At 35.1% G+C, this 14,075-nt stretch overlaps 1 protein-coding gene across 1 annotated transcript; it reads left to right on the forward strand.

Moving 5' to 3' along the window:
• The first annotated feature begins 11,607 nt into the window (after positions 1-11,607).
• Positions 11,608-12,996, forward strand: LOC123553015 (uncharacterized). The gene has a single exon (XM_045342767.2). The coding sequence runs from the start codon at positions 11,608-11,610 to the stop codon at positions 12,994-12,996; it is 1,389 nt and encodes a 462-aa protein (XP_045198702.2).
• Positions 12,997-14,075: the final 1,079 nt, after the last annotated feature.

Below are 14,075 nucleotides of genomic sequence, written 5' to 3' on the forward strand. Positions count from 1 at the left end.
CGTCTGTGTTCATATTCTGGAAATGTAATATTGTTAATAGCTTTTTATATATCTATCAGAACCAAACGTAATTTCATTTTTGAATTAGTTCCAAAACTGATGAAAAACACATTTATTATACTATATGATATAAAAGGGAAGTAAATTTATCTACAAACATAAAGGAAACTTAATGAGGGTGAATATTTAAGTGGCGTCGGTGGAATATACCAACAAAAATTCAAGCCAATATATGTATTATGTAAGGATGATGTCGGCTGTATGTGGGAGTCACTAAAACATGTACACGTACTTGTAAAACTAATGATTACAGAACAATATTCAGTATTGTCAAATAATTCGTTTATGTGAAGTTACCAGAATAGCAGCATAGGGCAATGAGTTCATATAAACTTTCGGAGCTATTTAACTGCGTTCCTATATGAAAACTCATCTAGGTTATTGGTATATAACTTTTACATATTTTGATATAAAAGTTTGGAAAAGGTAAAGTTTCTTGTTTAAAGTGGGTAATGGACGAACGTCCCCATCTGAAATGGATGGAACAACTTATTTCCAGCGGAGCCCACGGCAGGTGTGATATTTACCTTCCCAGCATCCAGTCTAGGCCGATAGTGCTGGAAACAGTACCAGTACTGAACACTAGACGGGATATCAGCCGCGACCTTGAATCGAAACCCGACCGCTGGAGTTGTAGCCCAGCCTGCTAAACACTGGGCCACTCACTCTCTATCAATGGAGAGTTTTAATGAACAAAGGACATAATATAATTAAGTAACGTACGTACCAATAAGCTTCATCTGGTGAAAGAATGCACTTTAAAGTAATTTACATGAAGAATTGTTCAAAAGTCATTTAGAGATGCTTGTTAACAAAGCACTGAAACTTAATGCTCATTGTGTAATAATGTAACGTAGATTTTGGTAATAAATGGTACGCTAAACAAAGCATGATATACTAGTACTCAGTGGTAGACAGTCATTGCTAAAAGGGTGGTAAATTGTGGGAGGGGGCATTTTATTCATTAAAATTATGTAAAAGCGACTTGAAATAAGAACTCACAAATATAAAAAAATCGAATTATACCTGTGTTATGCAGTACATTTTTTCAAAAGTAAATATAAATATCGGTACATACGTTACCATGAAAGCATGCTGAAATAAAACAAGAGCACCGCCTTGCGGTTGAAGATGCTCATCTGATTTTTTTGTCTCTGTATAATAGAAATATTGTCATACCCATGATATTTTAAGTCCAAAAGAGGTCGTAATTCTTGAAAACAAGATCAACAATGTAGAGTACTGTACTTGCTGTGCATGGTCAGCTTTAAATGGCGAATAACTGCTTCAAGTTTTAAAGCAATAGCTTTGACCGTTAATGAGAAAAGTTTACCTAGACGCAAAATTTATGCAATAATCTGATATTTTCTAAGTGTAAAGGGGGTCATAATTCTTGCAGAAAGCAGGATGGAGTTATGTTTCTTGCTTTACAGAGTCAGCTTTTGACGGTTAACAAGTGTTGCAAGTTTTAAAGTAATAGCTTTGATAGTTTAGGAGAAAAACTGACCTAATCACAAAACTTGAACAAGAAATTTGATATTTTCTATGTCCAAAAGGGGCCATAATTCTTGCAAAAAGCAGGATGGAGTTATGTTTCTTGTTATACAGAGTCAGCTTTTGATGGTTAACAAGTGTTACAAGTTTTAAAGCAACAGCTTTGATAGTTTATGAGAAAATTGACCTAAACATAAAACTTTAATAAGAAATCTGACATTGTTTAGTCCAAAAGGGGCCATAATTCTTGCAAAAAAGCAGAATGGAGTTATGTTTCTTGCTGAGCAAAATCAGCTATTGATAGTGAACAAGTGATGCAAGTTTTAAAGTAATAGCTTTGATAGTTTAGGAGAAAAACTGACCTAAACATAAAACTTTACCTGGCAACGCCGATGCAGACGCCGACGCCGATGACGATCAAGTGATGAGCTAATAAGGAACCCCATATTCTATAACAATGCTTAAGTTATCTGTGTTAAATTAATACAAAATATGCAGACAAAGGGAATATACAACTATTAAAGATCAGATGTTCTGCTGTACATGATATATATTGATAATAACGTAAGTGTCAAGGAGCTGAGGTCTGATATAACAAGTATATGGTACGGTAAATATTGATCTTTATGTCTATAGTACTGATTGCGACCATCTGCTGATACGTTTTCTATATAATTGAACAATCCCTTAAGCAAGTAGGGTACCACAGACCTTTGGACAAAAGCTTTGTAACAATCAACTGATGCCCGTAACGTAAGTACTATTTAGACCACTGAATAAAGTATTGTCATTTAGTGTTTAACGATATTGTTCAGAGAACTAAATTCTATAAAGGGAGATAATTTAAAAAGTGAGCGAGATAGACTCATGACTTTATACACTTCAGTTTCTTTTAATGGTCTTTATCGTTGTGTGAAATTTCAACAAAAATAATCAGTTAAATTTAGCGTAATTCATTGGAAAAGAAATGTTATATGTAAATTTAATAAAGGGAGATAATTCAAAAAGTAAGCTAGATAAATTTATTGTACTTGTACAAAGCACTTTTCCTTAATGTCCTTAATCTTTGTATGAAGTTTGAATAAATTCCATTCATTACTTTTGGATAACATAGTAATAGTATCTATAGATGAAAACGTCTCAAGGTAGATAGATAAAATGCATGACCTTTGACCCTAAATTTAGATATTGTTTCTATTTTTCATGTTCTGTTTTAGGCTTGCATCAATTCTTAATGACTAAAAAATAGTTTCATAATACATTTAGGGTACATTTTTCCAGAAAATTTGCCATTACATAATCATTGACATAAAAGCTACACAAAAAATCGCAAAATCAGAATTTCATAGCATGACCTTTTGACCCCTCTAATTTACATAAAACATTGTTATATTTTTTTGAGACAGCTATCAAAGTAACTGTTAAGGTTCAAGCTTCCACAAATATGTTGTCTTCTGGCATTAACATGCCGGCCCTCATAAAATGATTTCTAGAGCACTTTTGTCACTAAAACCACCTGACTATGTAATATGTACCAGTATGCGATATGCATTTATAATTGATAAACTTATATAATTGCAGGATTTAGTTTTCTTGTTGATTTCCTCTATGTTCCTTATCTTATGTATTATCCTGGGGTCGATGGTAGAGAGAAGTTATAAGAACCAATCAACCTCTTTTACTATTTAATTGACATAATTGACAATATGATATTGATATATAAAAGAAAGACAGTGAGCCGACCACATTTCTTTCTTTTGATATCAAAGAAAGACGTTGGGCCGATCACACATCTTTCTTTTGAGCATTGAATGTATAAAAATTGATTAAATTATTTTGTTGTAAAGGTTGTGTAATTAATGCAAATAAAATTGTTTGTTAAGTAAAATTGTTCAAAGACTTCGTTTCCTTAATTGCCTTAATTGAAAAAAAACATTCGAAAACAAATGAACAAAAACTAATAATAATTAAGTTAAAGGTATTGATCATGTGCTTCTCTGAGCTTCCTGGTACGTGCACGTCGTAGAGAGTGCACATATGGCTCTAACTGGGTCAGCGCCCTAACTAGGTCAACGCCTGGCCTAGTTAGCGTCACATGACGAAAGCCAGGGAGAGTGGCCGTAGAAAGAAGACATTCATCGACTTGGCTGGATCCTGCCAGTGTATCATCTGATCGGATTCTCGTCGAGCGTTCATGTACTGAAACCGCGCCACGACCCGAGGGCTTGGTGGGCTGGAATCTCGATGCCGGACCAACATCTCTGAGGATTTCCTAATATCATATTTACCTCAGCTGGTTCATCAACGATTAAGAGGATACCTGCACTCCGGTGACTCGATAGGGGCACTTAAAGGGAAGACGACATGTCAATTGGACGTCCGACGGGAGACCTCCTAAAGACCACATCGACGACGACAAGACGCGTTATCTAGCACACAAATGAAGGAAACTAAATGAAGAAACTACGAAATAGAGATATCGTCAATAGCTCGAAAGTCTTGGAACTATACCGTGAGATGACCAATCAACTTAGTACAACAGAATGACGTAGAACAGTAACTGCACAGAAATCAGCGTACAACCTAAAACGACGCAGCAAAACATACAACCTAAAACGTAGCAGCAACATGAATACACAGCAAAGTAGCCACACAGATACATAATTGGTGCTTTGGCTCATCCATATGGTCCGCCGGTGGCGAGGATAAATAAATGTACACACCGATTGGATTGATTATGATACAGCATTATCTATCGTCTGCATATGACGCTACAACAACAAGATTGCATCGAAGATAATAATTGAAAATAAATATCGTATTTAGTTAAATCAAATTATTACTTTTCAAAAATGAATATATATATATAATTCAAAAGATATATTCAATGTGAAAAAGAAAACACTTACACTTGCTCATAAGGTTATATTAACATTTATCATTTCGAACTGTAATTATTATTATAATCATTATCAAAAGGATAAAGATATCATCAAAATTAAAAAAAAAACAAGAGATCACAGAGTGATCTTGGCGCTCATCATTAAACATTTTTGAATGTTCCAAATTTCAAGACTAGCTCAAATTACTAAAAGTAGGTAACTATGTCAGAAACCAGGACATCACAGTCCCTAGATCCAGTGACCTCTAATACCAGCTGGTAGTTTTGGCTCATAGAAGGTATTTATATAACAAATATCAAAGAGATTGGTCAATATATGAATGTGCATTTTTGACCATTTCAAGGGCAATAACTCTGAAAATAGGGGGCAGACCCAGACTGAAAATAGGAAGTGCGCAAGTTAATGTCATGATAAAGACTCATGCAAGGTTTCATCAATTTATATCAAATGCTTTTTGAGCTAGGCGTGTCACGAACGTTTTACGGACGCACGGACGGACGCACGGACAAGACCAAATATGTCACTAGGTCAAAACCCAGGTCAAAGTTCAGTTCGGTACAAAAAAACTGTGCATGTGGTCCATGCATGTGATCCAAATTCGAAAGCTGTAGCTTGAGAAATGTGAAAGTAGGTCACTAGGTCAAGATCAATGTCAAATTTCATTTCGGAACCCAAGACTATGCATGTGGTCCTAATTTGAAGCATGTACCTTCAAAAATGTGAACGTAGGTCACTAGGTCAATGTAAAGGTCAAAGTTTATTTAGGTACACAAACCTATGCATGTGGTCCAAATTTAAAGGGTGTAGCTACAGAAATGTAAAAGTAGGTCACTGGGTCAAGATCAAGGTAAACTCATGTCAAGGTTCATCTAGCCACTAAAAACTATATATGTGATCAAATTTAAATGTTGTAGGTTAAAAACAAAAACGTAGGTCACTAGATCAAAATAAGTGACCTTGACCCTAAACAAGAGAGATGACAACATTAATGAGTTATATGCAATTATTATTTTTTTCTTAGTATTGAAACAGAGAATGCACATATAATTACTTATATTATAACTAATAGTTAAACCCATACCCTAAACAAGAGAGATGACACCATTAATGAGTTATATGCAATTATTACTTTTTCTTATTATGGAAACAAAGAATGCACATATAATTACTTCTGTTATAACTAATAATTATACCCAGAAATTTGAGTACTAAATAAATTAATCATCAATCTACTAGGGTAGTCTATCCACTTCTGAGGTGTAATAGGAAAGTAATGAACAACTGTAATTAGTGTCTGCAAACTTTATGACCCTTCTACAGGTAAGGCCATAAAAAACTCATGGAGGGCCACTTGATATAAAATTATATTAGAAATCAAAATAAACAAAGGGCCATAACTCATTCAAAAATTGTTGAACCAGTCTGATTTTCAGGGGGACACTACTAGGGTACCAATACATTATTCTGACAATATTTGGTCAAAACCCCCAAAGTAGTTTCTGAGGAGACGCGATAACGAGAAATTGTTAACAGACGGAAAGACTGACTATGGACGCAGAATGATTATAGATGGTGGGCTAAAAATATCGAAGCTGTTTCAATTCATTTAAATATCTGGTATTTTATTTCAATAAAGTAATTATAGAATCTTATGCTTTTTTTATCGGATTCTATTATTTTTACTGCTATTTCACACTTTGTTTACACGCCAGAAGATCACAACAGGGAATAATAGATAACATTTGTTATTGTTTTGTCTTATTCTTTTTATTTGTTCAAGCTGCGCTGGGTAGTTATAGCCCTTTTCCAGCCAAACTAATCACTTGTAGGCCCATCGAAATTTGACTTTTGAGAGCTGTTATCAATTACAGGTCGATGACTGGATGTGTTCTAAATCATAAATTGTTGAAAGGGCTTTAATTAATAGTCCGGATGTTATTTTTTAGAACATTTCTGGGTTTTGGAAGGGGTATATTGTGTTTTTTGATTGTTTTTTTTTTTTTTAGATTTTATTTCTCTGGTTATTCTGCCAAATTTCCAAAAGTTTTAATAAGTATGTTTAGCTGTTTTGATATTATTGATTGAATATTATAAATTATAACAAGAGCTTCCACAGGAGACAGCGGGCCAGACTATTTTGGTGCTGGATAGTGAAACTGGGCACATGTGAACATATGAGGAAGATGGAGCTGTCACCGAAGTGTTTAATTACTTTTATATGAATGAAATTATTGGACAATAGCGTAAGTCTGTGTCAAATGTATTTAGTAATAACAGGGATAGAGAAGTGTATCAAAACATTAAGTAAATATAAAAGAGACATATTTCATTGACATTTCTGTAAAAGTAATGCACCAGGACATTGTGAAATATCATGTTGCTAATAATGTGGAGCAACTATTTGAAGTTTGAATCAAATACGTGAGAAAAGTAAAAAAGAGACATATGTCACTAAATACTTGTGCAAGTATTATGACCATGTGTCATATGATGAAAAAGACAATGTGGAAGAATTACATTAAGTTTAAATCATTTTTTGTTGTTGGATTTAACGTCGCACCGACACATGAGAGGTCATATGGCGACCTTCCAGCTTTGATGGCGGAGGAAGACCCCAGGTGCCCCTCCGTGCATTATTTCATCACGAGCGGGCACCTGGGTAGAACCACCGACCTTCCGTAAGCCAGCTGGATGGCTTACTCACATGAAGAATTCAACGCCACGTGTGAGGTTCGAACTCACATCGATGAGGGGCAAGTAATTTGAAGTCAGCGACCTTAACCACTCGGCCACGGAGGCCCCTATGTTTGAATCAAATTCACTGATTAATAACACAGAAAGAATGGAAGTGCATCAACATTAACCTAAAATTCTAAGAAAAAGGGGGCATAACTCATGAAATATTAGTGCTAGCATTGTGGTCCTTGTGTCATATGATGTGGGTGATAATGTGCTAAAATTATTTTAAGTTTGAATCAAATCCGTTTGGTAATACAGATAGTGAAAGTGCATCAAAACTTCAACCTAAAATTTTATGTAATAATGGGACATAATTCATGAAAAATTGGTGCCAGAATTATGACACTTGCGTAATATGATATGGGTGATGATGTCGAACAAATATTTTAAGTCTGAATCATATCCATTTAGTTTTAACTGAGATCGGGGAAAGTGCACGAAAACTTTAACCTGCACTTCTAAGGAAAAAGGGGCATAATTCATGAAGACTTGGTGCCAGAGTTATGGCTCTTGTGTCATATGATGCGATTGATGATATGGAACAACTTTTTTGATTTTGAATCAAATTCATTTAGTTATAACTGAAATAGAGTGAAAGTTCACGAAAACTTTAACCTGAAATTCTACATAAAAAAGGGGTGATAAAAATAATAAAAAATTGGTGTGAAAGTTTGGGCCCTTGTGCGAGTAATGATGAGAAATAACTATTTTAAGTTTGAAGCAAATCCGTCTAGTAATAACAGAGATAAGGAAAAAAAAGAGAAAGTGCATCAACACTTTAACAAAGGTGAGGACGCAGAAGTACCCAGACGCCGGGGCGGGTAGGATAGCTCTTCATATACTTCATATAGTTGAGCTAAAATATCTATAGAACTGCCTACACTCTACTTCTTTATTTACAACTATAATATATAATATAATTAAAACACAGATTTATTAAAAATTGTTTTTAAAACCCGCTACGACATCATTTAAACCGCATACATTATTTACGTTCGCGATGTCGCGTACACCAATGTTAACAATACTACCCGCCGCGCTAAATAATTCTTATCGGAAAAGCATGCTACTATATCACGCGTGGTAAACTACAGAGCTAGCTCTTTAAGAGGTATACTGTAAACTGCTCTGTCGCAACTTCCGAGGTAGTGCACGTCGCGATAAAAAAACATCAACAAAGATGAGTGTCATCATATTTTTTGGCATTTTTACAAGCATTGTATCGAATATCAAAAATCGGGGAATGGTAGGCGATGTAGATATGATTTAACTTTACAGAGAACTTTAAGTTTGCTAATTCATTCTTAATTTGTGGTCGTGGTGATATTTACAAGTTGTTTTTGCAGTAAATTTGGCCATTTCGTCATGAAAGCACTTTCATTGTCAAATATTTACATTTTAACTAATATTAAGAAGCAAACCGAGTAGGCGTGAGATAGCTGTAAAATATACAAAGCATTTGGAAATAAAATATGCACCGAAAATGGTTCGGGAGTAGAATTATTCACTTTGTATTGTGAGAGATAGCTCTGTCGTGAAGGAGATAGTCATGTCGCTAAGGAGATGTGCTGCATGAACAGAGCTCTGTGTTCATAATTTAAACGTTTTAATATTTACTTTGGGTTGTCCTCATTCGAAATAATATAAAGTTACTGTTCCATTTGATATACATATGTATGAATTTTCCAAGTATTGTTTTGCTAAAGGGTTTTCATGAGGTTATAATTGTAAATTTTGAATAGTTGTACATTCTGTTTACTTCTTTGCTCAGGTGAGTTATTCTGATCACTCGATGTCCGTCGTCAGTCGTCTGCCTGTCTCTCTGTCAACATTTAGTTTGTGTATGCAATAGAGGATGTATGTTTCAATTGATCTTCATGAAATTTATTCAAAATGGTTGTCTTGTTTAAATCTAGATCAAGTAAGAAAATGTGTTATCTGGGGTCAAAAACTAGGTCACTAGGTCAAATTAAAGAAATACCTTATCTATGCAGTAGGAACTGCATTTTACACGCTATGAAATTTGACGAGAATGTAAACTTGTCTGGATAAAATCTAGGATTAATTTGAATATGGGTTACCTGAAATAAAAAAAAACTAGGTCACATGGTTAAATCAAAGGAAAGCTAAAGTTTTTCAATTGATTTTCATGAATTTGGTCAGAATGATTGCCTTGATGAAATGTAGGTCAACGTTTAATATGGGTTATCTTGGATTAAGAACTAGGCCACTAGGAGAAATAAAAATTGTTTGCAATTGGAACTGTATAATATACCTGACAAATGCGATGCTCGCGATTTATGAAAAAAATAATTGAAAATGCGCGAATTAAAGCCCGCGCTGAGAACAAGTTAGTACTGGTGCTGAATCCAGAAGTCCTTGTTAAAACGGCACTTAATGCAAAACAAGCAAAATAAATATAAGAAAATATAAGCAATATGTATTATACAAATGAGGCAAAAATATAAAAATGAGATAATTGAATTGTATCTCGTAAGTGGACATAACTACTATCCGGATACATTCATCACTGCTCAAAACTGTTAATGCAACACAGAGCTATCTCCTTAGCGACATGACTATCTCCTTCACGACCGAGCTATCTCTCTCTCAATAAAAAGTAAATAATTTTACTACCGAACCATTTTCGGTACATATTTTATTTCCAAATGCATTGTATATTTTACAGCTATCTCACGCCTACTCGGTTTGCTTCTTTATATTAATTTAAATGTAAATATTTGACAAACTTGAAGTTCTCTGTAAAGTTAAATCATATCTACATCGCCTACCATTCCACGATTTTTGATATTCGATACAATGCTTGTAAAAATGCAAAACATGTGATGACACTCACCTTTGTTGATGTTCTTTTATCGCGACGTGCACTACCTCGGAAGTTGCGACAGAGCAGTTTACCGTATACCTCTAAAATAGGTAGCTCTGTAGTTTACCAGGCGTGTATATGTACTATAACAGAAGTGCATTTGTCAAAAAACGTTTTACTCCATATTTTTAAATTGCTACCGTTTTTTTATTTAAGATTTTTCTATTCTGATAATAGATAACATTGCTAGGGTCCAAATATTTATGGCCTGTAATGATTCCGAATGATACCGGAAAATCAAGCCAGGTTCCCAAGTATTAGTACTCATTAGCCGTGACTTGGTAAGAATTAATTTTCTTAAAGTTTAAGTTAATCAAGCAGTCCAAAACTATGGTGGCATATTTCTGCCAGTAGAGACCTAGGTTGCTACCACGATAATCTTATTAACTTTCCAGGAAATTTACACATTTGTCTGAAAACATTTCAGCAATAACAATATTTTCTAGATATTGTATTTCACGTTTATGCTTGAAAACAAGGAAGAATATCCAACAGGGAAAGCCACGTTCTAAATACGCGAATATCCAACAGGGAAAGCCACGTTCTAAATATGCAGCCTTCTCAAACGTACACCCAGCACGCACACGAACAACACGAACAAACGCACGCACACACGTACACAAGGTAAACATAAACGAAAAAGGAACATATTGGGCCACCGCGTTGGAACGGTCAGTGGCAAAACCACAACTGGGGAGCTTAAACCGGTTTATGGTACAACTAACCTCACGCTTACCCCCACAATGAGCCAAAGTCAAAGGACAGTGTAAATGAAAGGTATCCCGCGTGATGCATGGTAGCAATACGATAATATTCTATACTTTCTAGTAAAGTTGTGCTTGCTTTTTGAAAAAATTATTACAATAAATTAAATTTTCTGGGAACTTAGCGTCATTGAGATATACTTTTCAGAAAATTTCGAAATATCGAGATAGATTTTGGAATTATCGTGATAGCTACCTAGTTAATAAGTTAATAAATGGCAGCTGTGGGAATTACCACAAAAATATCTGTATAATAACGTAAATTGTCGTAATAATATTTTCATTTTTGAAATAGCCTTTCAGAAATTTTTTTCAGACGATGCAAGATAACCTTGCATATCCAGGTAGTAAATATGAAATAACTGATGTGTCTTTAACTGATACATACTTCGAAGAATTCATTTGCATAGATATCCTCATACCCGGAATGAACGTTTATTTATAGTACAAAACGACACTTTAAATGCCTACTTACTACATTTATTATCCCTGGTTGTTATCTAAATTGTATCTTTCAACAAATATGAACCCTGTTAAACATCGACTTGCAAAATTAGATTAATTTGGTTTTTGTTCCTTTTAGGAATTTAAACTGAAGAAATTCATGCCTATTGGTCAGCATGTTGAAAGATAATAAGAGTGGTAAAACATTAAAGTAGACATATCTATTCGAGCAGGATTTAATTTATAATTAATACCGGAGATTGTAATACAATAAAAGATCTGTATAAGAATTTGAGAACGTTTGATACAAATAACAATGGCGAGGATGAATACTTCTTGGACTGCAAAGGATCTAAACAATGCTTTCACAATGGATGTACTTCCGGTAACTGTGTTTATATCCGTAGAAGCATTCATTGGTTTTTTCGGAAATATTACAATTCTGTTAGTTTACTCCAGACGATACAGACGGATAAACTTCCGGTACTTTGTCTTGGCGCTTGCCCTTGTGGACCTAACAAGCTGCTGCACTACACTTCCGGGTGAAGTGATTTCCCAATTAAACTGGTACGACTATCAATATGGATGGATATGCAAAGTGAAAACATTTCTCAACATCTACACTGCATTGGGCTCAGCATCTGTCTTGCTGGTTTTAGCAATTGATAGATACAGAAAGATTTGTCATCCATGTGATTGGCAAATTCGTTGCCCTGTTGCTTTCAGACTTTGTGGATGTTGCTTGATGGTATCGGCGCTAATGTCCATTCCTGCTCTCATACTTTATGGTAAGCAGACGAACAGTTTCGAGCACGAGGGAAATAATAGTACCGTCTCAGTTTGTGAAATATCGGGGGAGTATGCAGGCACAATTTATCCACTTATTTATATCGGTAGCATATATCTCGTGGCTATGACTTTAATGATACTCGCGGCCGTGTCTTTGAATTTTATAACAGCACGGCGGTTATTTGGAAATCACTCAATGAAAGCTGCAAGCATTAAACATCATACGACGAAAGCGGTTGTTGCTAAAACATTGACATCAGAAACGTCTTGTGATGAGACAGACAATGATAGAAAAACTAAAGCTACGACTAGTGACATGGCCGTGATAAGAGAAGAACACAGAGCTGAAAACTCTGAAAAAGCACATTCCAATTTCTACATGTCTGCAAAAACACAAGGTAATCAATCAGTCATTAAACTCAAAGGAAAGTCATCAGATGAAGTTTACTTTGATTATGATAACAAAACATCTGAAAATTCTTCTACTGATTATTTCAGTAACGACGAAGAATTTATTGATAATTATAACAGCGAAAATGAACAAATTGAGAACAGCTCGACTGACCAATCATCTTCGGACCAGGGTAGATGTACATCCCTTCGGAGCAGACGATCAAGAACTCAAACGTCAAAATTCCAGCTGAAAAGTAAGACGATGATAATGCTAATCTTGACGTCAATATTTGCCGTCACGATGGTTCTGTATATAATCTTCACTGGTCTCGTAGTTAAACCTGAAGGCATTTTGAAAGATTTGCCTGATTTGCAGCTGGTAACGTTCTTCTTCTTCTGGCGTTTATACTTTGTTAACTCCATCGTAAATCCGATCTTGTACGGATTTATGGATCCCGGATTTCGTGCAGGGTTTATGTCTTTCTTGCGTAGAAACAAGCATTCTGTTACGAGCTCAACGTAACTGGTGTTTTCTTGAACATGACCGGAACAAAGGCGGTGTTCCTTTTCTACTTCCTTTTCTGACGCTCTTTGTCAGTTACGAGATACATAAAACTTCAAGCGGATGATTAACTCCAGGTTTCATCCGATGTTTATGTCGCACATGCTTATAAATAAGCAGTCTGTTAAGACCTAATTGTATATAATGTTTCAAGTGTATCAAATATTTATTTTAGTTAATATGAAGTCTGCGGTCTAGAATTATTATATGGCGATGTATGGTTCTACGCTTGGGTTCGGGGTGCTCTATCCTTCCGGGAAATCTAGCCTTTTATTTTATCTTTTGTATACGAGATTTTATTACTGAAACAAGAAAAGTAATATTGATCATTTAATAAATGTTTCTCTAATTTTAAAATGTCTTGTTAGATATTGTTGAATGATATGTTTATTTGGGGAACACCATTTAGATTATAATATTATGACCAAGTTCGTATCTCAGGCTGCAGCAGAGCTTTGGTTGTTTTGATTGTAAAGTACGAAATGCTTGGAGACAAGGATACTTCTTCAAAACTAAAAGTTGATTTCAGTGATTTATGTATTGAAATTGAAAAGAAAACAGAAAACGACGCGTTGAATTATGCTCTGATACTTTCAACACTGGCCGCATAGGCCTGAATGCAGTTCGGAAAAATTTTGTATATGTATTTTGTATCGTTTTAATGGTTACATATTTCCTTTCTCCCTTACCGCCCATCGGACTGACCTTAACTGTGTAACTTTAATATTATGCTTTCCTTTCTAATGACAAAACCTTTCCCTATTATTTGATCTAAGACAGATTTTGTGTGTTTGTTTTGGGTTTAACGCCATTTTTCAACAGTATTTCAGTCATGTAACGGCGGGCAGTTAACCTAACCAGTTTTTCCTGGATTCTGTTCCAGTACAAACCTGTTCTCCGCAAGTGACTGCCAACTTCCCCGCATGAATCAGAGCTAGAGGACTAATGATTTCAGACACAATGTCGTTTATCAAATAGTCACGGAGAAGATATGCCCCGCCCGAGGATCGAACTAACGACCCCGCGATTCATAGACCAAC

Source organism: Mercenaria mercenaria, chromosome 4 (genome assembly GCF_021730395.1).
Source record: "Mercenaria mercenaria strain notata chromosome 4, MADL_Memer_1, whole genome shotgun sequence".
Classification (NCBI taxonomy): Eukaryota; Metazoa; Mollusca; class Bivalvia; order Venerida; family Veneridae; genus Mercenaria; species Mercenaria mercenaria.

Coding starts and splice junctions, on each gene's coding strand:
- LOC123553015 (XM_045342767.2), top strand. CDS start 11,608: ATGGCGAGGATGAATACTTCTTGGACTGCAAAGGATCTAAACAATGCT.